The sequence below is a fragment of the Passer domesticus genome, chromosome 16 (genome assembly GCF_036417665.1).
Source record: "Passer domesticus isolate bPasDom1 chromosome 16, bPasDom1.hap1, whole genome shotgun sequence".
NCBI lineage: Eukaryota > Metazoa > Chordata > Aves > Passeriformes > Passeridae > Passer > Passer domesticus.
The window spans coordinates 5,995,109-6,019,233 of NC_087489.1; the positions used below are offsets into that span (position 1 = coordinate 5,995,109).

General features: G+C 55.3%; 1 protein-coding gene across 5 annotated transcripts in view; it reads left to right on the top strand.

The window, feature by feature from the left end:
• The window catches only part of PLCG1 (phospholipase C gamma 1), a 41,173-nt gene that overhangs the window by 13,281 nt on the left and 3,767 nt on the right, over positions 1-24,125 (top strand). For 3 of the 5 annotated variants that reach the window (XM_064391776.1, XM_064391779.1, XM_064391781.1), the window contains exons 2-27: positions 4,159-4,311; positions 4,663-4,756; positions 5,202-5,249; positions 9,527-9,611; positions 10,648-10,731; positions 10,901-10,923; positions 12,023-12,095; positions 13,102-13,203; positions 13,878-13,996; positions 14,784-14,869; positions 15,203-15,323; positions 15,699-15,867; positions 16,275-16,397; positions 17,272-17,373; positions 17,607-17,794; positions 18,260-18,460; positions 18,857-18,976; positions 19,332-19,512; positions 19,800-19,877; positions 20,330-20,433; positions 20,663-20,759; positions 20,860-20,932; positions 21,158-21,315; positions 21,805-21,901; positions 22,338-22,562; positions 23,337-23,485. In XM_064391776.1, the coding sequence (XP_064247846.1) occupies positions 4,159-4,311; positions 4,663-4,756; positions 5,202-5,249; positions 9,527-9,611; positions 10,648-10,731; positions 10,901-10,923; positions 12,023-12,095; positions 13,102-13,203; positions 13,878-13,996; positions 14,784-14,869; positions 15,203-15,323; positions 15,699-15,867; positions 16,275-16,397; positions 17,272-17,373; positions 17,607-17,794; positions 18,260-18,460; positions 18,857-18,976; positions 19,332-19,512; positions 19,800-19,877; positions 20,330-20,433; positions 20,663-20,759; positions 20,860-20,932; positions 21,158-21,315; positions 21,805-21,901; positions 22,338-22,562; positions 23,337-23,485 (3,053 nt within the window). The remainder of the gene's footprint in view (positions 1-4,158; positions 4,312-4,662; positions 4,757-5,201; positions 5,250-9,526; positions 9,612-10,647; positions 10,732-10,900; positions 10,924-12,022; positions 12,096-13,101; positions 13,204-13,877; positions 13,997-14,783; positions 14,870-15,202; positions 15,324-15,698; positions 15,868-16,274; positions 16,398-17,271; positions 17,374-17,606; positions 17,795-18,259; positions 18,461-18,856; positions 18,977-19,331; positions 19,513-19,799; positions 19,878-20,329; positions 20,434-20,662; positions 20,760-20,859; positions 20,933-21,157; positions 21,316-21,804; positions 21,902-22,337; positions 22,563-23,336; positions 23,486-24,125) is intronic. The other 2 variants (XM_064391778.1, XM_064391780.1) reach the window with 1 other exon arrangement.

Genomic DNA, 24,125 nt, shown 5'->3' on the forward strand with positions numbered 1-24,125 from the left:
AACCTCGTCTGAGCAGGGGTGTTCAACTCAGGGATGTTCAATTCACCCTTGCTCTGCCAGCTTCAGGCTGTTCAATTCACCCTTGCTCTGCCAGCTTCAGGCTTGTCGATGAAGGGGAGCTGGTGGCCTTGGGAGGCTGAGCAGTTGTCACTCCCAACACCAGCACTAATGTGACATGCACTCCTAATTGTTTGGGCTGAGTGCTTGGCTTCCTCTGAAGGGGATGCAGAGGGTAGGATGGTCCTCAGTGTCACACGTGTCCCAAGAGCCCCCCTAGTTCCTGCCCCGTGCCAAACCCCAGCTCACCGGCTCTCCTGCTTCCCCTGCAGCCTGGCAGGGCTTTGGGGCTGTGCAGGAGGACGGGGCTCCATGGAGAGCAGTGTGGGGCAGCTCCAGACTGAGAGGTGCTGAGGGCCTGGCCCCCGGCCAGCCCGGCACTTAGAGCCCGCCCGGCCGAGCCCGGCTCGCTCACGGGAGTTGTGGTGGGGTTTTGTTTTTCTTGCAGGCAGTGTTGGGTTGCAGCAGCAGAGCCAGGGGCTGGGCTGCTGGTGGGGGGAACACCCGGCTGGCGGGTGCCAGCAGGAGCAGGTGAGCCAGGATCCTCCTCCAGCTCCGAGCATCCACTGCTGGCCCAAATGTCCACTTCAGGGGGCTTCCACTGAAATAATAAAAGGGAGGTGGCACTGCTTTACTCTCCTCGCTGTTGCATAATAGATTTTTCTTGTATTTTACTCACATGCACATACATGTCTTTTTCCTCTTTCTCCCTGGGGGCCACCTGACCCTCCGGTGCCCCTTCCCGTGATGGGAAGCCTGGGGATGACCACATGGCTGTGCTCAGTGGGATCCACAATGCTAAATAGCAGGAAGACTCTTTTTTTAACCTCTTTTTCTTTGCCAGAGTGAGTAGGCTGGAGGCTTTTCCGCTGCCCCCGGGCAGGATCAGGCCATGTCAGCCAGCTGGGCTGGCAGTGACCCCGTGGCTCTCACTGCACCATTTCTCCCCAGGGAGACACAGACCCAGCAATGCCTGTTGAGGAGGTGGGTGTTTGCTTGGAGGCTGTCCCTGATAAACCCATCCTGGAAAGTGATCTGGCTAAATGCTGTTTTGGTCAGCTTTTAAATTTAAAAAAAAAAATTAATCAGTTTTCCATCTTTCCAGAAATCCTCTGGAGGTGGGGATTTTGCAACCCTCAGAGCCTGTTCCAGGCTGTCCTTATCCTTGCACGTTACAACACCCTATCCATCAGCGGGTAAATGAGGCTTGGATGAAGTTTCAGTTTTAAATGACTTCAAGGGTGGATCTGGTTTTCATGTAACCAGAGGGTAATTTGGTGGGTTTTTTTCTTACATGGTGAGGGAGGTGGATCTGGGGTCAGCTTTTTCTTTCTGATGCAACCCCCTCCTGCTGAAAGAGGGCTCTTTGCCCAGAAATGTCACTTCTTTTTTTTTTTTTTTCCAGCTCTGGAGACAAAGGGAGGGCCAGGCTGTTTCTTCTGGCAGTGGTCTGCAGGGAAGTTTGGGAGGCTGTGAAGGGCACAACTGTTTGTAGAGCCATGGGATGGCTCAGTGTGCACTGTGGAGCCATGTGGGGAGCTCAGAGCATCTCTGGGCTGGATGGGCTTTGCTGCCTCCTTCCCGGAGCCTCTCCTGGCTGCTGTCTGCACGCCCTCCCAGGAGGGCTGGAGAGGAGCCAGCCTGCTCCAGGCTGCAATCTCAGCCGCTGCTCATCCACCCCTGCGTGCTGCTGGTTCCTCCCTGGGGCATCCAGCTCTGCCAGGCTGCGGCAGGGTGCACGTTCCATCAGAGAGCTTCCCTCTGCCATAGCTGTGGGACCAAACTCTTCCTCTCTTGCCACATCCCAGGTGGGATAAGGACCAGTTTGTACCCTCTGCCTCTGCCGTGGGACAGGGCAGCTCGGGCAGGAGGAGGTGTGGCTCACCTTGGTGACAGAGGACTTGTCTTTGAGGGCTTGCCCCAGGTCACCTGGCCCTGTTCCCCTGCCCAGGTGTGCCTGTGGAGCTGGGACCCCACCAGGGGCTTAACCCTGTGTTATTGCTCCCATCCTCAGTGAGCCTTTCCCAGCAAGGCCTCGAGGTGCAGCCCCATGGTGGGACACGTGGGTCATGGCACAGAGCCCACGCCAGCCTGGTGGGGACCCAGGGCAGAGCCTGCAGAGTGTCTCTGTGAGACCTGGGCTCTCCAAACCCCTCCAGCCCTCCTTTCCCTGGTGGTTCCTGTCCTGCACTGCCAGAGGCAGCCCTTGCTGCTGGGGATGGTGCCATTTGTGCTTCCTGCTCAGAGTCACTTCTTCCAGCTGCCCGGGGACCAGCAAGGTGCTGGAGGCAGCGGGTGGGCGAGGCTGCTGTGCTGCTCTGTGGTGAGAAAGGGCTGCACAAAGCAAACCCCAGCTGCCTTCCCCGGCACACTCAGGCAGGTTTGGGAGGGTGAGAGAGAGCAGCAAGCAGCTGCAAGTGTGCGTGGGCTGGAGGTTCTGCCCCATCCTCACGGAGGCTGCCCTTTGCCCTAGGAATTCCCTGCGTGCTTTTGTCCTTGATAAGCACCTCACTTGCTCCGGGGCTTTCTCCACTTCGTGGATTTTAGGTGTGCACTTTGTAACACCAGCTCTGCCTCACTAGGTAGTAACCTGCTGGTGAAGGGAGGGGTGAGCACAGGGCACAGCCAACTCTGCAGCATCCCAAAGTGCAGAATATGCTTGCAGTGTGGTGCAAAGGCACGCCAGGAATATCCCAGCACTTTACTTTGGTAGTTATTGCCTGGTAAATTACCATGAAAACTCATCTGACATGTTTTCCCCCACTGTGTTGGTCAAACCCTGCATCCTCCAAGGACAGGATTAGCCTTCAGCCCCATTGTGTGTCCTGGATGCAAGGACCTGAGCTGTGGTATGGGTTTCTGTGGGCTAAAATAACCTGCTGTGTCACTAAGGATATGGGTAAGGTTATGGCAGGGCATGCTAACATTTGAGCTGCCAGACAGCTCCTTTCCAAAGGGTAGATGTTGCCTCAAAAAGTCACATTCTTGCTTATTTTAGGAAGCTTGTCTGCCCTTGCTTTGCAGCCCCAAGGACCTGGGTCTTTCTATGCTCTTGTCACAGCTTGATGAGCTTTGGAGGGTTATTACATTCATAGAATATCCTAAGTTGGGAGGGACCCACAAGGATCATAAAGTCCAACTCCTGGCTCTGCACAGGACAACCCCAAAATTCACAGAATGGTCAGTCTGGATACATCCTGTGCCAGACAGTGAGCAGGCTGCCACTGTCTCCAGGTGCACCCTCAGTACTGCACAGGAGCAGGATCCAAGAGAGGATCCCATGTTCTTTGTGCTTTACAAGTCCTCCTAAAGTCAATCCCTGTGTCTGCCTTGCTGTGGGGTTTGGAGAGAGCATCATCTCTCATGATGCAGTTTAGTGCTGTGGGTGATGAGCAGGTCACATTTCTGTCTAGTTTTAAACTGCAGTAAATAGAAATGAAAGGCGAGATGATCCACAGTGAGTGCAGTAAGTGGAGTTTAATTGGGATGAATTACATGCCAGGTTTGCAGTAATCTCCATCCTGCATTGCTCAGAAGCATCATCTGCTTTGGAAACGTGACTCAGAAATGTTGTTATTTGATTCCCACAAGCATTTAAGAAACTATTTTTCCAGGAAGCAAAAATTCTTGGGTTTGGGTTGGGTTTTATTGTTTTGGTTTGGGTTTTTTTTTTTTGCCTTGCTGGTGCTGTTGTTTTCTCTTTGTTCTATGGCAATAGGAGTCCTTTCCCAGAATTTCCTCTGGGGAGGGAGGCTGTGAGATGTTCCCTTACCAGTGTCCTCCTTGCTTAGTGCTAATGCTCCAGCATGCTCACAGCTGCCCCTTCCTGGGGATCCCTGTGGGGGAGACATTTTTGGGGAACACAGAGGTAACTGGGGGGGTTCTGGCTGGGGAAACCTCCTTGGGGAGTAGTAAGAGGGGGCTGTGCTTACAGGCTGTAGGCCTGGGGCTGCCATCACGTACCAGGTGCTAACCCAGCTCTTCAGGTGACTAAATCTACTCCATCTGTGCCCTTCCTTCTCCAGTGCCATGGGAATTCCGAGAATCACCGAACATTCCCTTTGCTTTCAAAGAAAACCCTCTGTTTTCCCTTCCCCTTAGTGGACATTCGTGAGATCAAGGAGATCCGTCCAGGGAAGAACTCGCGCGACTTTGACCGGTACCAGGAGGACCCGTGTTTCCGAGCAGACCACTCGCACTGCTTCGTCGTCCTCTACGGCACGGAATTCCGCCTGAAGACCCTCAGCCTGCAAGGTAAAGCTCTCCTGGGGGTGTGCCAGGCAGGGTTGAGCCAGAGCTTCATCCCCACAGGGCCCAAACAGCTTCGCTTACACACATCCCACAGCTCTTGGGAAGTGGAGGAGGAGGGAGTGGGACACGCGGGGGTGAGAGGTCCAGCCAGCCACATCCATCCCACGGGAGAGGAGCAGGAGCTTGGCAGGGACAGGAGCCAGCCAGAGCATCAGCATGGGGGGGAAATGTTACCAGAAAGGGGATGAAGGCAGGAGTAGGGCATGTAGGTGCTGGGGATTGTCCCAAGAGGTTGGGGTTGGTGATCAAGCCTGTGTGTCTGCTCTTCCCACTTTTCCTGTACATTTTCCACAGCCACTTCCGAGGATGAGGTCAATATGTGGATCAAGGGGCTGAACTGGCTGGTGGCAGACACTCTGAGGGCACCCACTCCCCTGCAGATTGAAAGGTGAGGAGAGCCTGTCCTTTTCCTGCACTTGTTTTTTTCCCCTTCTGTCTGTTTTAACAGAAGAAGGTGAGCACAGTGACATCTCATTCCCTCTCCGAGCTGTGCTGACCCAGCACTTCTGCCTCTGCACTCCAGAAGCTTCATCCTGCTGACCCCAGCGTTTGATGTCGTGCATCAGGGAGAAGGAGTTTTACCACAAATTGATGTTTCTGTGTGTGCACAGCCTGTGTTATCTGCAGCACTTCAGCGCAGAGGCATTTTTAAAGCAGAACTTGTATGAGAATAGGGTGGGCTGCCTGTGAAAGGGGGCAGAGCCAGGTTCTCTGCTGGGCAGGAGGGATGTGGGAGTGGATGGTGTGGCACTGAGCATCTTCCAGAGAGGGATTGGAGCAGGAGCTGGGTGTTGAGGGGCTGAGTGTGTGCCTGTTTGTGCCTTCCCACCCAGGTGGCTCCGGAAGCAGTTCTACTCCCTGGATCGCAACCGGGAGGACAGGTAAGGAGGGAGGAGCCTGCAGTCGTGTTCAGGGGAGGGTTTGGGCTGGAGGAGTTCACCTTTGACTTGAAACCCCAGCCTTTGGGTTTTTTGTTGTGTTCTTCAGGCTTTTAATGCTCTTTTTCAAGGAACCTGAATCCAAATCCCAAACTTCCCTGGCTGATTTTGACTGAATTAAAAAAAAAAGCATAAAAAAGCTGTCTTGTTTTCCTGAGCTGTTTCTCAGCTGTTTGGACCCAGTAACACCTTGAGAGCCCACAGCTGTGAAACACCTTCCCCCCACCTGGCACCACCCAAGGAAGCAGACATCAAAGAGCCAGGAGGCAGCTCAGGGCACCCCATCAGGGCTGAACTGGGTTGTGCTTATTACTCTCCACCCTGTTTGTTCCATTCTCCTTTTCTGTGGCCCATGAGGGCATGGATCATCCCAGTGCTTGGCTTGTGGGGCTCTTGGTTGGGTACTTAGTGTTGTCCTAGCAAGTAAAATGTCATGCTTGTCATGAGGAGGTGAGGGAAGGGAATTGGGTCATGATTCACCATGAGATAAGGGAGGGGACATTTTCCTGCTGGGGAGGTGAGTTCCACCGTGCTCTGCTCTCTGTCCCACTGCCATCACCAGTTTTGCAGTCCCAGTGCTGGCTGCCAGGCTGTGAGCTGCTGCTGTGTGCCTCCTCCCATCCGTGGGCCATGCTTCCCCCCTGTGATGTTAACTGAGCCCATTAACCTTCCAGCATTGATTCCTGTGTTAATGTGCTCCCCCAGGGGCATCAGCCCTGCCTCCCTCCAGCTGCTGTGCAGCTCGTGGGTCCCACCTGCCCCTTTTCCATGCTCTGATGTCCAGAGAGCTGCAGAGCACTGGGGTCTGGAGCATCCTCTGCTTTGTCCTTGTTGTGACCCTCCCAGGACAGGCAGCCAGGGATAAATTGACCCTGTCCAGGGCAGGAGTGTGTTGGTGGGGCAGACCCTGCTGCACTGGACGTTTTTGCCTTTGCAGTGATTTACACTGTGGTGTGATGAGAGCACTGCTGGGTGCATGGGGATTTTGTGGAGGGGGGATAAATCCTCACAGAGGCAGGAAGGGAAGAAGAGGAGCTTTAATCTGTTGCAGCTGCTCTGCATAAGCCACACACCTGTTGAATCCAGGTTTGGGTTGTATACACAGTGGGGACTGGACACAGTATTTCCTAATTCTGTAATGGAGAGCACTGAGGCAGGTGCAGGGGTAGCTGCATGCAGGTTTTGGAGGAGGAGTACAGGAAAAGTGGCAATAATGGGTCCTTTTTTCCCTCTGGTTATGCAGTAAAACTGATGAAATGGCATCCCAGCAGTACAAAAGGAGATTGCATGTATAGATCTGTGTGCCCAAGGCAGATCAGCAGAGCTGACAGCCAGCCTGTTGCATCCCTGTTGTTTCTATTGATATCATCTTTCTATTAGCATTTAGAATTAAGGCAGAAAAATCCAATATATTCCTTACCTGTCACCCACAGGGAAGGATTTCAGTGCAAAACCCTTAATTAGGAGAGCTGCTGCTCCAGCCCAGGCAGTGAGAGGAGCAAAACATCAACAGAAGGGCTGTGGAAAGATTTGGGGTCTTCCCATTTTACAAACATTTTACAAGCATCCATGTGTTTTCCGCAAGGTAGAGGTTACAGTTATGTGACATAAACATCTCCTGGATTAAATCATGGCCCCTGTGAGGCATTCCAGCATTAAATTTAGTGTCACTGAGCTCTTTGCTTTTCCTTTTCAGCCTGGAAGTGGGTTTTCAAAGGGAACAGTGAGTTGTGATTTTTATTTTTTTAAAAAACCCCACTTGCACACCATCCTTGATCCTTTCCAGAGCAGATAGGGTTTTGGCAGCTGCAGAAATCGTTCCCAGCATTTGTGTACCCCATGGCTCTTGTGCTGGAGCTTTTTCTTCTCTCTGCTCTCCGCCTTCCCCGGCTGGGGGCCGGGCTGTCCCTTCCAGCCCCAGCAGATGGTGGCTGTTTCCACTGGCTGCTGGCCCTTTGGGTATTTGTTTTTCCAAGGGAGGTTAGGTGGAAAGAGGAGGATAACAGGATGCTGGGTTTTTTTTCCTAATTGCTCTGGAGGAGACTGTTTCACCTCTGGCCAGGAGAGCTGCCCATGGCTGGGAGCAGCATTTGCAGCACTGAGGGCTGGCAGGGGAATGTTTCCATGCCCTGTGAGAGGGCTGGGCCTCTGGCCTGTTTGTCATGAAACCTTAAAAATTGTTCCACAGAAAAAATTAGTTTATTTTGTTTTTACTTTCTAGTCTGAAAATACTACCAAGCTGTTTGTCCAAGGTCTCCAGCACTTTAACATGATGAATAACACACAGTAAATAAAATCCTTCCTTACCCTGTCTTCTGTCTGTAGCTGAGAGGGAAATGCTGGTCACAGCTTTGACAGGGCTTGCTCTTGTCACATCAGGGAGCAGGGCTGTGGTCCAGCACCTCCTGTGAAACAGCTCAGCATCACCAGGGCTGAGTGGCAGCTCCAGAGATTCCCCAGGGATGGCTGCTGCTGGTTCTGCTCTTCAGCCTCTCCTGCTCTTTTTCCAGGAGCTTTTTTGCAGTCTCATGCTCTCACCAAGGAGGGACTGCTGCTGGGCAGCCCTGGGGACTCTGTGTGTCCTGTTGGGGGTCCCATGACAGCTGTTACAGCTGTGGTTCCTGACGTGTGAGGGCATCCCTTGTTGTACTCCTGGCTCACTCCACACACTTCCCTGTCACCCAGGACCCCTGCCCAGGGGTCACACAGCACCCTGCACATGTTCCACCCTGTGGATCTGGGTGTGTTGGAGAAGGGAAAGGGCAGGATCTCCTCCCCAGAACACTCACTCTGATCCCCCAGGGTAGCCTCACTGCCCAGGGAGGTAAGGTGCAGGGGAGATACTCGTGCTGTGTGTGTTGCTGTCTGTACAGCTGTGAGGAAAGGGGAGGCTGGGGTCATTTCCCAGCTCCTTCTTTTCTTCTTTTTCTTTTTCTCTTCTGCCAGTGAGTGGCAGGACACTGCAAAGTCCTTGGTCAGGCCACAGGGGCTGGGCCAGGTCCTGCTCTGGCCCTGTGTGTCCGGGTCCCCAGGGCTCTGGGCCCAGGAACAAGGGCTCTCTGTGTCCTGCTGGCTGCCCAGCCTGGGCTCTGCAGCGCCTGACACCAGCTGCTTTCTCCCTCTCCCTGGAGCTCTCTCCATCCCTCCTCCTTCCTGTGCTGTTTGAGATCACCCTGCTTTCAGGGAAGGGTGTAAAAAAGATGGCACATGTGAATGCCAGCGTGCCCCCAGGTTAAATCCCCCATGCAGGGCATCTTCCCTGGTATTTTTATATTTGCACCCCAAAGCCATAAGGATTTCCAGACTTGCCCCATGCTTTGTGGGATGGGGGAGCATCCTGCAGGATCCTGTGTTCCCACGTGCTCAGTGGGGGACAGAAGCACCATCTGTGATTGCAGGGGTGGACTCCCAGGACTTGCTTTTAAGGCAGGAGCTGCCAGAAGATGATTGGACACAGACCCCTCTAAATCCTGCAGATGGGAGGCATCCTCATTTTTCCTTGCTGCAGGGCTGGTGCCCCATGTGGGGACAGCTCCAGAGCAGGCAAGGGCAGCCCAGAGCTCCTTCCTGCCTGTCTCTGCCTGCTGGGCTGTGGGATCCTGCTCAGGGCTGGCCCTGGAGCTTTCCCTGCTCTGGAACCAGCACCTTTGGTGTGGAGGGCTTTGGGAAGCACAGCCACACTGGCTGCTCCCTGCCTGCAGCGTGTGTGGCTGGGACAGCACGGCTGGGCATGACGTGGCAGTGCTGTGCCTGTGGCTGGGGACCTAAAATGGCTTTTTTCCTCTCCTTAAGATAAAATTAGCTGAGTCCTAACCACTTAGAGAGCCTGTCCTGTCCAGGGAGTGGGTTTTGGGAGGGAGTTGGTCACCCAGCATCCATATTGGGGCACAGATACTTGAAAAATGCTTCTTCCTGGTTGTTCCTTTAAAGCAGTGGGTGCTGCCTGTCAGCTGTGGCATCAGCTCGATTGGCAGAGGCTGCTGGGCTCGCCCTGCTCTGTCAGGAGTTACAGGAGCAGTGTTTGCAGATCCCTCTCTCTGCACCCCACATCTTCCCCACTGTCCCCAGCCTCAGCGTGGTTCTGGGGTCACGCATCCATCCTTGTGCCACAGCTGGTGTCCCTTTGGGCACGGCCTCTCTCTGCATGTTCCAGCCCCAGGGTGAGACCCCTCCCTCCCAGACTGCTGAACAGCTCTCCCCTCTTTCCCCTGCCGAGCCAGGATCTCTGCCAAGGATCTGAAGAACATGCTGTCTCAGGTCAACTACCGGGTCCCCAACATGAGGTTCCTGCGGGAGAGACTCACGGTGAGTGTGTGACCCCTCCACTCTGCCCCTCAGCAGTCCACTGCCTGCCTTTGAGCAAAAACTGGTGGTGCTTCAACTCCCAGGGAGTGTTTGCATATTGCAGAGCCTCCCAGCCTTTCCTGGGAGGGCCCCCACCCACGGTGGTGACTGAAGAGGTGCCAGCTCCCACTGGGTGCCGCGCCCTGGCCCATTTGTGGCCAGCACCCTCTCCTTGCCCCACCCTGCCTCCCACACTCCCCTCATTGCTCCTGGCCCCAGTCACGGGCTGGTGCTGCTGGGGGAGAGTGCAGAGCAGCTGCCAGGTCCTGCATCCTGGCTCTTGCACCCCCTGCCAGCCAGTGATGCTCTGCCAGCACCACCACTGACCCGGGCATGAAGGGTCACCTCATGGTGACCAGCTGCCCCCAGCAGCCCAAAACTCCAGGGCCAAAGAGGGGTGTATCCAAAGGAGAACACACACTTTGGGTCTTGTGGTTTCAAGACACTTCAGATATTCTGGGCAAACAAAAAAATCAAATTATCCTTTTGTAAGTATTCAGTAAGTGGTGACACTTTATCAGTGTGTGGGTTGCCTTTGTGTGGGTGAGCTTGGGGAATCATGAAACTCATTTTAGGATGTGCCCTGGGCACTGCAGGGTCCCGCTGGCCCCAGCAGAGACTGTGGCAGATTTGTTAAGATTGGAAAAAACCCTCTAAAATCATTGAGTCCAACCATTACCCAGATTTCTATGTCCACTAAACCATGTCCCCAAGTGCCACATCCATGTGTTTTTGAGCATGTGCAGGGATGGTGACTCCACCAGTGCCTGGGCAGCCTTTCCAATGCCTGACCACTGTTTTCATGATTTTTTCAAAATATCCAACCTAATCCTCCCCTAGCACAACTTGAGGCCATTGTTCAGGACACAAAGTCTGAACGGGTTTTGACCTTTTCCCCCTCCTTCTTTCCTCAGGGATTCTGGTGGGAAGAGACGTCCTTGAGCCATACAGTTACCTGTGGTGTCTGTAAAACCTCTGGGTTTGGTTTGTTTTCCAGGACGTGGAGCAGAGGAACGGGGATATCACGTACGGGCAGTTTGCACAGCTCTACCGCAGCCTGATGTTCAGCGCCCAGAAAACAGTAAGAGCTGAATCCTCCAGGGAGGAGAGGGAAGGGAGAAACCATATTTGTTACTGGCCATTCCCACTTAATTGACTTTTTAACCCTGCTGCCCTTGGGGTGAGCTCTTCTCTTGGGAGTAAAGAAGGTACCAAGTGCAAACCTAATGCTTGTGCTTCTTCTTTTGCAGATGGATGTCCCGTTCTTGGAAAGGTGGGTCATTCTCTGTGTTTTCTGGGGAAGGGGCTGTTTTCTTTTACTCCATAACATGCTTTGGGGCCTGCAGCAGCATGCTGGGTTGAGGCATTATGCACTCCTCCTGCTCCTGTGCTGCCTGTGTTCTGTGCTCTGAACAAGCATCACTGCTGTAGACGCTTTAGCTCGGGGCAGGGAGGGATCTCTCCCTCCCAGACATCCCAGCTCAGGTCAGTTGTTTGATGTGAAGTGATCAGACCTTGAGCCATCTCCCAGGGATTTTGCTCGTGGTGGCTGCAGAGCCCTCCCCACCCTGGCAGTACCTCTGGTGGCATTGCCAGCTGTGCCCTTCCCTGCCCTCTGCTCACCTTGGCTGTGAGAGAAAGAGCTTGAATTTGGACACAGGAGCTAAAGAGTGAAAGATTTACTGACTTGTCTGGGTAATTCCCAATGGTTTCCTCCCTTTTTTCCTATAACCATAGAAAAGAGACATCAGGATCCTCAGCAGAGGATCTGGCTCATCCCTCTGCCCAGGGCAGCCAGCACTGCCCAGTCCACTTTGGATTTTGTGGTGTTAGTGCCCAGCATGGCCCTTGGCTGTGACTTGGCATTGGCATGGCCTTGGCTTTGTGACTTACTGCAGTCATGGACCAGTCCCTCGAGATTATCAGTTACAAACAGTTCCCTTCTTCTTTCCCTGTGTCTTGCCTCCATGAGTCCATGTTCTCTGCATACCTGTAGGTCTGTCCTGTCTGCAGTCACCCCTTAACTGCCCTGCCTCTATTTAGTTCTTTACACCCAGGTTCAAACCAAACCCTCTATTTTTTTTTTTTTCACTAATCCATTCCTCTAATGGTTTTTGCTGCCCTTCACCAGAGTTTCATGTTACCATGCCCTTGTCAGTGTGAACCCTGTACTGCTCCTGGAGTAGTCCCTGCTTCTGGGATGTGGGCATGTGTTTGCTCTCCTCAGCTCTCTGAGTGGGCTCATCCCACTCTGCTCCTTCAGTGCTGCACGCTCGGGGCACATCTGGCTGCACGTGCCAGGGAGGTGGCAGATGGCATCTCACATGAGGTGCTGCACGAGTGACTGAAGCTTCTCTCTCTCTGCTTGTCAGGGGTGCAGAAAGGCCTGAGCACTTCAGGGTGTCGCTGCTGGAGCTGCAGAAGTTTTTACTGGAGTACCAGAGGGTGAGCTCAGGACAGGCACTGGGGAGGGACAATGGGGTAGGCACTGGTGACATTTGGGGTCCAGTGCTCCGAGGGTAGCCTTGCTGTGGGGCTGGGATGATTGGGCTGTGGGCTGCTCTGCCTGGCACAGCTCATCCTTCTGGAGCAGGAGGTGTTGTAGGGGAGGTGCTGGGGAGGGCAGACCTGAACTCAGCTGGGCACCTGGCCAGGAAAGGAATCAGGAGATCTGGGAGGAGTGGGGGTCCCAGGAGGCAGGAACTGATCAGTGGAGGTTGACCCAGTCCCCGTGACCTCAGCTGTTACCAAAGGTTTGCTGCAGCCAAGAAGTCATGTCCATCCTGTTGCTCAGGAGGTGTCAGCAGTTCCTGAGGAGCAGCTGATGGATTCAGCTGCTGATTCTTCAATTTAAAAGCAATCTTGGGTCACTCAGCAAGCACAGCATGCATGTGCAGACACACACACAGGCACCAGCTGTGCGTTTGTGGGCAGCACAGACCCCTTGGCTCTTGCCAGGTTCCTGTCTCATTGCTGGTCTCCTCCAGGAGGGCAGGGCTGGCTGGCAAAAGCCCTGCCATGGCTCATAGCTCCTGCTCTGCCCTGTCCCCCACTGCCACCTCCCTGCCTGTGGTCTGCAGCCAGCAGGGAGTTAATCAGTGGGGAGATGCAGTGTTTTGGTGGCTAATGAAAGAAACCCAGGATGAGAGAGCCAAAGGAAGCTGGGTTGGCTTCTGCTGCTGAAGGAGGAGGGATGGCAGATGTTGTTCAAAGGAGCTATCGGAGAGAAAAATGCACAGCATTGAGGAAACAAAGCCCACTCAGAAGCAGGGCAGATTTCCTCCTTGTGTGCTCTCCAGCATTTGTGCTGACAGTTGAGTTCCTGGCAGAGATGGGCTTGCATCAAAAACCGCCTCCTTAATGGTTAAAGCTTCCAACTGGATGAGCTGCATGTGGTTTGCAGTAATACGTTCTGAAATGGCTTCTTTTATATCTCCCCTGGGTTTTGCAGGAGCTCTGGGCTGCAGATACCCTTCAGGTACAGGAGTTCATGTTCAGCTTCCTGAGAGATCCTTTGAGGGAGATTGATGAGCCTTATTTCTCCCTGGATGAAGTAAGACACCTTGAAGGTGGCGTGTGTGGAGTGGGGTGACGCAGGGGATGGCATCCCTGGTGTGATGTGTGCTGTGGTGTGGCAGCTCTGCTCTCTGTGCCTTTGCTGCAGGGTGGGGGTGCTGGAAGGGTCACAGCTCCTGGGAGATGGATGTGGTTGGCAAAGGGAATGGCTTCTGGGCTGTGCTTTTGTGCTGAGTGTGTGCAGCTGGGAGTACTCACCAGGCAGCTCATCTGGAGGAGGAGAGGGGCTGCCTTTGGCTTAAGGCTGCCTTGGGGTATGCAAGGATCTCTTCAAAGCAAAAGAGCTGAATAAAGAATAAAAGCAGCTAGAGATGACCATGTCACTGGCACTCTGGACTAAGCCAAGGTCCCTTGACCTACATGGCCTTAGTAAGCTATTGCCTGCCATGTGAGCTGCAAAATAAAATGCAGAGCCATTAATTTGTGTCTAGCTGGGTCAAAGGGTCTGGCACACAGATATCTGGCAGAGCTCAGTGGGTAGGTGGCAGTGCCCAAGCTGTGGTCACTCAGGCACCCTGGCTCAGGTAGCTGGTGTGCTGTGGGCAGCCCTGGTGGATGTCTGCTGGCACAGAATGGGAGATGTGTGTGAAGCTAAACCACAGCAGCTGGCTCCCCTGCATCATTAACACATTTCTGTTTCTTCCTGAGCAGTTTCTCACCTTCCTGTTTTCCAAAGAGAACAGCATCTGGAACTCACAACTGGACATGGTGTGTCTGGAGAACATGAACAACCCTCTCTCCCATTACTGGATCTCCTCCTCACACAACACGTAAGGACAAGGGGAGGGCTCTCTCCACCCAGCTGCTCTCAGCATCCTTTTCTCATGCTAGGGTGGGAGTATTTTGCCTGATTCCAGTGATGGGTCAAAAAGGCTTTTCCAAACCAAGGCCAGTACATCAGAGACCTTCCTCTTGGTGCCTCCCTCCTCCCTTCTGTCATTTAGCCATAAATGTTTTGCTCAGGCACTGTCAGCAGCACAGATCTGCACAGGCCTTCAGGTGCCTTCACGTCCTGAGCTGTTGCTCTGGTAATTTCTCACCATTAGCACTGTCATTCTCCAGAGCTTCTCAGGACAGATATGATAAACCCTGTCAGGCTGAAATGGGCCATTTTCCGCTCTCTGCTGCTAGAATAATTTTGCAGGAACTGCGTTCTGTGCAGACAGGCTCTGTCTGAGCTCTGTGTTCATGCTAACCCAAATTTAAAGGACTGAGAGCCGAAGCCAGCTGAGCAGCCCTGAGGGCAGGCAGTGAGATCCTGTCTGCCTGCGAGAGCTCATCTGACCCTGCTCTCAGGCTGCAGGGGGCTCTTTGTGGCACCAGTGCTGATGTGGCTGTGTGAGGTTTGTCTCAGGAGCTGGGGCTGGACCTCAGAGGAGTGCTGGCAGCCCCTTGCAGCAGGGGCAGAGCTGAACCCTTCACCTGGGGAAAGTGGCAGGTGTGGAGAAGCACCACTCCCGCCATTCCCACGTGGCAGAGGCAGGTCCGCAGTGTCCCAGCAGACACCTGTGCCCACGGCGGGCTGTCGCTGTGCTGATGTGTTGTCTCACCTGGAAGGTACCTGACGGGGGATCAGTTCTCGAGCGAGTCCTCGCTGGAGGCCTACGCCCGCTGCCTGCGCATGGGCTGCCGCTGCATCGAACGTGAGTACCCCACGGGCCCCTCTGTCTGCCACCACAGCAGCTGGGGGTGCTCAGGGGAGGCTGTGCAAGGAAGGCAGAGCTGGAGGTTGGCCTGGCCAGGGCAACGTTAACACCATGATGTGCAGAAAGAGCTGAGGTCGTTTGCTTTGTGGGACTGGGTGATCTGTGCCCGAGGTTTTGGTTCCACAGAAAGATCAGGGCTTTCCCTGATCACCTCACTCCTTTATTGCCTTCCAGTAGATTTTCCAGCAGCACCTGGCTCAGTCCATCTCCTGTCCATGTCTTGCCTCTGTTCAGCCTTTGGGCTAAGGTTCCCCTGTGGGTCTCTTTCAGTGGATTGCTGGGACGGTCCCGATGGCATGCCGGTCATCTACCACGGGCACACCTTAACCACCAAGATCAAGTTCTCTGATGTGCTGGTCACTATCAAGGAGCACGCCTTTGTCACCTCTGAGTGAGTACAGCAGGACTTTGGCTAGCAGGGCAGAGAGAGGGTGGAGCCAGGGCTGTAGCAAGTGGAGCTCACTTTATCCAGAGCTGCAGCACAAGGCCTGGATGTGGTGGGAAGAAAGCGTGTCATGTCTGTCAGCCAAAGAGAGAATTTTCCCAGAAAAATTTTGTGGGAGAGAGGGCTCGGGGTAAACCCCAGTAGTCTGCCAGTCCTTCTCCACCCTGTGAGCTCCTGAAGGGTGGCTACAGGCAGCACAGATGGCTGTTGATGTGAGCTGCTCCTGGAGGGCACAGAGGCCAGGTTTTTATTCAGAGCTCAGAAGTCCTTGGTTCCATCCAGATCCCATGCTGGTTTTGATGGCTCTGCTCCTTCTCCCAGTTTCCCCGTCATTCTGTCCATTGAGGACCACTGCAGCATTGCTCAGCAGAGGAACATGGCTCAGAATTTCAAGAAGGTTTTTGGAGACATGCTCTTGACCAAACCAGTCGATATTTCTGCTGATGGCCTTCCATCTCCAAACCAGCTGAAGAGGAAGATTCTCATCAAGGTGAATTCCCTTGCCCAGTGAGGCTCCTAAGTGAGGGAATGGGTGAGGGTATGGTCTGAAGGCAGCTGCCTTTGGAAGGGGGTGGTTGGCAGTGTAGGAGTGGAAGTGGAGACCTGATGCTAAGAACAGCTGGACACAGAGAAGCTCTCTCACTTCAGCATCTGCTGGGAAATGAGCTCAGCAGCTGGGTGCTGCCTTTCTTGGAGGGCATGGGGAATGTTGGTATTTCTACTTGAGGAATATTTGGGAAGAAGGGATGGGACTTCAGTGCTGTTTGATCATCCGTGACATGGGTCTTGTTTATTCTAATCTGGAGGACCCCACTGCAGCAGACCTGGACTTTTAGGGCTGTTCACCAGGAAATCTATGCTGCTTTTGGGGTGCCTGACCCCTCTCTCATCCCACAGCACAAGAAGCTGGCGGAGGGCAGCGCTTACGAGGAGCTGCCCACGTCTGTGATGTACTCAGAGAATGACATCAGCAACTCCATCAAGAATGGCATCCTCTACCTGGAAGACCCCATCAATCACGTATGTCTGTGCCATGGTGGCCCAGTCCCTGCTCTCAGGGCTCTGTCAATGACCTGGTGGCTCTGTCAGGTGCTGTGTGTGCTGGAAGGAAGGGCTGTGGTGCCAGTGATTGAAGAGGCTCTTGGTCTGTCTGGTGTCTCAGGTGTCCCTGAAGGCTGGGGGTGTTTTATGCTGGCTCTCTGTGCTCTTCCTAGGAATCTCCTGTGGGCCCTTGGTAGAGGCAGAAGGCTGAGCTAGAGGGAGCTCTGGGCCAAGGCACTGCAGCCTGTGATTTGTGCTGCAGGAATTTCTGGAGATGGCTGCGCTCCAGCCCTGCCTCCTGCCAAGTGCCTGCACACCTGACACGCCTAAGCAAGGGTTTATCTTTGTAAAGCACCAAGTTTATCACTGTGTGCATTTACTCACAGCCCACCTTCAGCAGCTTTACTCTGCTGAGGGTCTGTCTGGCAAAGCCACATGCTAACGGAACAAGTGCTTTTTTTAAAAAACAGTAAAATGCAATGGTAAATCCACATAAACATCTCTGATATCTTCACCTCAGATTGCCCCTGTGCTGAGTCCGTGCAGACTTGGGTTTGGTTTTTTTTTTTTTTTGCATTGATTTGCTCTTCATTTGGTCATGTCCTTTTATTAAGTGTTGGGGTGTTTGCAGTGTGATTTGTCACATGCTGGTTTTTTTGCTACTGACAAATCCATGCCTCTGGGGGATGTAATGAAAGCTCCTGTGACTCACTGGAATCAGTGTTGGTGGCTGTCCTTCACAAACCTGATTGTCCCTCCCTGTACTGGTCAGGAGGAGATGATTCCATGGGTGGGTGGTGGGCAGTTTGGTGCTTCCCCAGGGGTCTCTTTGCCAGAGTTCTTTTCCTTGCAGGAGTGGAACCCACATTACTTTGTGCTGACCAGCAGCAAGATCTATTACTCTGGGGAGACAACCAGTGACCAAGGAAACGAGGATGAGGAAGAGCAAAAGGAGGTGAGGGCTCTCCTGTGGGACTGTGAGTTGTCCCCTAAGGAAAGAACTTGACTATCCAAGGGGCTGAGCATTGCCATTGCCAGCTGACTTCAGGGGGAGATCTTGTCATGGGAAGGATGTGAGCTGCTTCAAGAGCTCCCTGCTCCCGGCTGGAAGACCCCTGAGCAAAGCAGAATCCAGCACCATGAGCCTGCCCTCAGTGACCCAAGGCGATGGCTTTTTCCCCCTGCCAGGTGAGCAACAGCACGGAGCTTCACTCCACGGAGAAGTGGTTCCACGGGAAGCTGGGAGCGGGCCGTGACGGGCGGCACATCGCGGAGCGGCTGCTGACGGAATACTGCATCGAGACAGGGGCCCCCGACGGCTCCTTCCTCGTCAGAGAGAGCGAGACCTTCGTGGGGGACTACACCCTGTCCTTCTGGTGAGGGCCCCAGCGCCAGCCCGCTGCTCTGTGTCACCCCCGGGGTTGTTTCCTCTTGGCTTGTTCTTCGATGGTGGGGTCCCGTTCCTGGCTGGCCTGTGAGCAGTCTCTCCCCCGTTTCTGTGCCCCAGCTCATTCCAGCTCCCTGTCCCAGTGCACAAGAGTCAAGTCTCTTGGGATCCTTATGCAGTCACTCTCCTGTGGGGCAGGAATGGACATGTTCTTCAGTGGTGGGGTCCCGTTCCTGGCTGGCCTGTGAGCAGTCCCTCCCCTGTTTCTGTGCCCCAGCATCATTCCAGCTCCCTGTCCCGGATAAGAAAGTTCAAGTCTCTTGGGATCCTCATGCAGTCACTCTCCGCTGGGGCAGGAATGCCATGTCAGGCTGGAGCTGTGCCTGAGGCAAGTGTAAAATCTCCATGGACAAGCCTGGCTTACCCCCTCCCTCCCTCCCTCCCTGCTCCACAGGCGCAATGGGAAGGTGCAGCACTGCCGGATCCACTCGCGGCAGGACGCCGGCAGCCCCAAGTTCTTCCTGACAGACAACCTGGTGTTTGACAGCCTCTACGACCTCATCACCCACTACCAGGAGGTGCCACTGAGGTGCAACGAGTTTGAGATGAGGCTGACGGAGCCAGTGCCACAGACCAATGCCCACGAGAGCAAAGAGTGAGTGCACGCGTGTCCATTGGGCAGCCAGGACACTCTAGGAAGCTCTCCCAGGTCCCTCCTCAGCCATTCCTCCCTTGCTGGAGCTTTCTGGTCCCCATTTTCTCCCCGTGGAGCTCTGTCACAGCAGCCATGCTGGCCAGCTCTGTTGTTCATTGAGCTGAATGTCACGGAGGCTCAGTGCAGGGCACAGAGCTGCTGGGTTTTTGGGATGCCCTGGCCTGTGCCACACCTCCCCAACAGACTCTGATCCTGCCTGCCTCATTGCAGTCCCTTCCTTCCTCTGGAGAATTCAAGGAGCCTTTCGAGGGCTGGAGGGGGAGCCACGTGCTGTGGCAGAGGTGTGGGATGGGCTGGGGGTGTGTGACCTGTGCACAGCCATGTCTCTCCTGGCAGGTGGTACCACGCCAGCCTCACGCGGGCCCAAGCCGAGCACATGCTGATGCGGGTGCCGCGCGACGGAGCCTTCCTGGTGCGCAAGAGGAGCGAGCCCAGCTCCTACGCCATCTCCTTCAGGTGTGTGCTGCCACAGGGTGCTGGGGGTGGAGCTGGGACACTGCAGTGTGCGAGAGGGCAGGACAGGTGCCATCAGCCAGCCTTGAGCCCTGCCAGCACTCCTCTTGCTCTGGGATGCTGCAGTGTGTGAGAGGGCAGGACGGGTGCCACCAGCCAGCCTTGAGCCCTCCCAGCACTCCTCTTGCTCTGGAGTTGCCCTTGATCCTTGAGGTCCTGCTCTTCCTCCCATCTTCCAATGGGAGATGGCTGTGCTCGGCCACCTCACCAGGGACACCTTTTCCTTGGTGTCTCCATTTTGGCAGAGACTTCTCTTGCCAGGTGCCAAGCGGCCTCTCCCTGTGTTTCCTCCCTGCAGGGCAGAAGGGAAGATCAAGCACTGCCGGGTGCAGCAGGAGGGCCAGACTGTGCTGCTGGGCAACTCTGAGTTCGAGAGCCTGGTGGACTTGATCAGCTACTACGAGAAGCACCCGCTGTACCGCAAGATGAAGCTGCGCTACCCCATCAACGAGGAGACCCTGGAGAAGATCGGCACAGCGGTGAGTGCAGGAGCCAGAGAGTGATGGACAGGCTGTTTTTGAGCTGGTGCCTTGAGGTGGTGGTGTGTGAGCCATCTCTGTGCTTTTCAGCCCACACCTCTTGGGGCTTCCTGGCACTTGAGTGGAGTTTGGTGCTGCCCCTCTGAGCCAGGCTTGGGCTGCTCTTTGCTGTCTGCAGCATCATCTTTGTTCTTGTGCCTTCCTGGGGCACTCTCCCACCTGCCCCAAGGCAGGGAACCCTTTCTCCTGCAGTCACTGCTGTAACCACTGTGCCTTTGCTTCCACAGGAGCCGGACTATGGAGCTCTGTATGAGGGACGCCATCCTGGGTTCTATGTGGAAGCCAACCCCATGCCCACCTTTAAGGTACACTCTCACTGTTTGGCACAAAACAGTGCAGGGCTGGAGGGTTTAGCAAGGATCTTTTTATTTTGTAAGAGCTGTATTCATTTGCACACCCATTTTTAGACCATAAGTGAGAGACAGTGGAGGTTGAACCTCCAGGTTCCCAGGCTGGCCTGCCTCTTGTTCTGAGCTCTCCAAACTAAGCCTCTCAGTGGCTCTTGGAACAGAGGAGAGTGCCTGTGTGGGGCCATACCAGACTTGTGAGCTCTGCTTTGGTGTAAATGGAGGCCTTGATTTGCTCTGCAAGGTTCACTAAGGTCTGGCAGCAGGGCTGGATGCTGCCTGCCTGCACATGGTGTGCCTCACAGCCCCCCAGTGAACACATCTGTGGTGGGAGGTGATCTGGTGTCCTGTGGGCTTGTTGTCCACGTGTCCATTCCCTGCCAGCCTCATGGGACCCCTCCTCATTGCAGTGTGCAGTCAAAGCCCTGTTTGACTACAAGGCACAGAGGGAGGACGAGCTCACCTTCACCAAAAATGCCATCATCCAGAATGTGGAGAAACAGGAAGGAGGCTGGTGAGTTGGTCCTGAGCCTCCCTTTTCCCTAGGGGATATGGTCAAACCTTGCTGTCACCATCCACACAAAGGTGGATCTGTCTGGGGATTACCCATGAGCAGCACAGTTCCAAAGCCTCACAAACCCTCAAAGCAGATGATGGAAGAGCTGCCTGTTCCCCTCACCCCCTCTCAGCATACTCTGGGGTCCCGTGGCCGGTGCTGACATTGCCCCTTCCCTCCCTCCCAGGTGGAGAGGGGATTATGGTGGCAAAAAGCAGCTGTGGTTCCCTTCCAACTACGTGGAGGAAATTACTAGTCCCACTAGCCTGGAGCCAGAGCGGGAGGTGAGTGTGGCCATGGGTGCAGCAGGGAGGGTTTGTGCCCCCCGAGCTCGGCTGCCCTGCTCGCCGTGCCCAGCACCATCCTGCTGTGCTTCCTTCCCAGCAGCAGCTGGATGAGAACAGCCCCCTGGGAGACCTGCTGGGAGGTGTCCTGGACGTGCCCTCCTGCCAGATCGGTGAGTGCCAGGGAGGGACACTGCAAAGGCCCCTTGAGGCTTCTCAGCCCTCACTTACACTGCCTGGGCTGCATCTGTGGCTCCAGTGGCCAGGAATGGGAGTTCCCTGTAGCTGCAGGGTGCCGGGGTAGCCACGAGTCCCTGTGCCTGTCTTGTGCCACCCTGCCTGTGAAGGGCTTGGCTCAGCACCTGCAGTGACCCTGTCCCCTGCTCCCTGCCCCACAGCCATCCGCCCCGAGGGGAAGAACAGCCGGCTCTTCGTGTTCTCCATCAGCATGTCCTCGGTGTCACGGCTGTCCCTGGACGTGGCGGCCGACACGCACGAGGACCTGCTGGACTGGGTGAAGAAGATCCGGGAGGCAGCTCAGACAGCTGATGCCAGGGTGAGCCTGGGGAGCATCTCCAGGGTCTCCAGTGCTGGGTTTTCCAGGGGCTGAGGAGCAGGTGGAGGCTGGTGGGGGGCAGTGGGGTGACAGCCTGTGATGGCTGGCACAGCAGTTGCAGAGGTGGTAGAGCCAGAGCAGTCTTGGACAGTGGGGCAAGGGGTGGTGGCCACACAGCTTGAGAGGTTCAGGCTGGATATTTGGGAAGATTGGACAACTGGCTGAGTGCTCAGTAAGGGAGGAGGTCTCCCTCTGTGGAGGGTGACAAGGCCACAGATGCCCTGTGCTGGTACCAGTGCCAGTCCTGCTCTGGGCAGGATGCAGGACCTACCCAGGCCCTACCTGTGTGGTGTCCCCTGCCAGATCTGCTGGTGGTCCCCACAGTGTGGGCAGGAGCCACACCAAGCAGTGAGGGTCAGCTCAGGAGTTGGGTCATCCATCACCACTGCTCCTACCTGGCCTCACACCTCTCTCACCCTCTCTTGGCAGCTCTCTGAAGGGAAGATGATGGAGAGGAGAAAGAAGATTGCCCTGGAGCTTTCAGAACTGGTGGTCTACTGCCGACCTGTGCCCTTTGATGAAGAGAGTGAGCATCTGCTGAGCTGGTGGCCATCACAGGCAGTCACTGTGGCATTACAGACCCTGTGGTGGGCCCCAAGGGGCTGCTTTGGCTAGATCTCAGCAGAGGCTAGGTGTCCAAGGTGTCCAAATCCCCAGTTTACCTTGGAGCTCGGGGTAGCTCCAGAGGGATCCCTTCCCTGTCCCTGTGCTGCTGGGGTCTGTGAGCACACAGAGAGCTGCTGAGGGAGTGGGGCTGGGGAGCATCGTGCCTGCTCAGTGGGAGCTGTGTTGGTGCTCTGTCATTGGTGTCGTGCAGCTGGCAAACAGCCCTTGGGGCAGAGCAGGGTCTGCACAGCTCTGGCTGTGCCAGGGGTGAGAGGATGGCGTCAGGAGGGAGCTGGGGTGGTTAAGTGTCAGCAGAGGGAGTGTGCTGCTGCTCACACAGTGCTGTCCCCTCCCAGAGATTGGCACAGAGAGGGCCTGCTACCGGGATATGTCCTCCTTTCCCGAGACCAAGGCAGAAAAGTACGTCAACAAGATCAAGGGCAAGAAGTTCCTGCAGTACAACCGCCTGCAGCTGTCCCGCATCTACCCCAAGGGCCAGCGCCTGGACTCCTCCAACTACGACCCCCTGCCCATGTGGATCTGTGGCAGCCAGCTGGTGGCACTCAACTTCCAGACCCCGGGTGAGGGCAGCGGGCAGGCAGGGTGGGCTGTGCCTCCTCTGAGCCCTGCTCCTGGCACATGGGGGCTGGGAGGGGCTCTGGGTCTTGGAAGGGCTCTGCAGGCAGCGAGACCCGGGTTAATGTGCTCCAGAGGGCTGGACTGAGCCAGGGAGCTGCACTGAGGCTGGGGATTGTGCCACAAGAACAAAATGGAATGGAGAGGATGCAGGGGGTTCTCCCAGGTCCCTGGTGACAAGCAGGGCAGGCAGGGAAGGTGCCAGAGGGGATGGTGCTGCCCCAGGCTTGGGACACCAGCTGGTTGCTTGGTCTGAGTCCAGCTGGCTGCTCCTCTTGCCTTTGCCCAGCTTCCATCCCTGCTCCTGCCGTGCAGTCCAGCCTTCCTTTCCCTGGCCTTTGCCAAGCCCTGCTGTGAGCCTGCTCAGCTCACTGACACACCAGCAAACAACCTGCCTCTTTTTTCCTGCCAGCTTTCTCATTCCTTCTGTGAATTCAAGCAGCTCATAGGGGGGTTGGCAAATGCTACAGGCAGCACACGGAAAGCTGAAAATAGGAGGAAAAGAGGGAGGTGACCCATGGGGCTCTGGGTAGGTGGGCAGATCGTGCATGACAGAGTCACCTCATGGCCCTGACATGTGCACAGGCTGCAGTGGGGACACATTGCTCAGCACTGCCAAGGGGTGAGTCAGGTCCTCTTGCCAAGGGAATGATGGGGGTGATGATCCAGCTTGTGCACAGGGTATCCTTCATCTCCTGTGTCTCCTGCCTGTGTTCTAGACAAGCCCATGCAGATGAACCAGGCCTTGTTCATGTCCAGTGGCCAGTGTGGGTACGTTCTGCAGCCGACCAACATGAGGGATGACATCTTTGACCCCTTTGACAAGAGCACGTTGAGGGGCACAGAACCACTCTCCATCTCCATTGAGGTCAGTACCTCCTGGTGTGGGGGAAAGCAGGGTCAGACCCCAGTGGGGTACCAGATTTGGGGTGAGAGAATGGTTTTTCTGGGCTCCTGGCTCTGCCTGCAGCTGCTCCTCACCGAGCCCCCTGAGCAGCACAGACTGGAGAGGGGCACTCGTGGGTGTGCTGAGGGTGCCTGGAGAGGAGCAGCAGGGCATCCCTGCCTGCTCCCCCAGGACTCCTCCAGTCCAGGTCCCGGTGCCAGCAGGTGGCATCCACGAGCCGCAGAGGTGGCATCCCTGTCCCCAGAGCGTGGCCAGGACTGCATCCACAGGCTAACAACACGAGAGCTGTGCTTTGTCCCCTCCTTGTCACTCAGTTGCTCCAGGCTCGAGGTTTCCATTTCCCCTTGCTCATGGCCCCTCTTGGAAAGCTGCTCGAGGTCAGGGCAAACTTTTCAGGCCATTTATGTGTTGTGCTGCTGGTGGTGATAAGAGGAGGGGGGCTGATGGTGGGGTGTGCCAGAGGATGGGGTGTGGATGCTTGATGAGTTTTTTACTTCCCTAATGGTGCAACTGAGGCTGGGTTGTTCCTGTGTCAGCTCTCAGAGCTGCACAGCAGAGGCTCTGCAGGGACATGGGAGACCTCACCAGGCAAAGCTTTGGA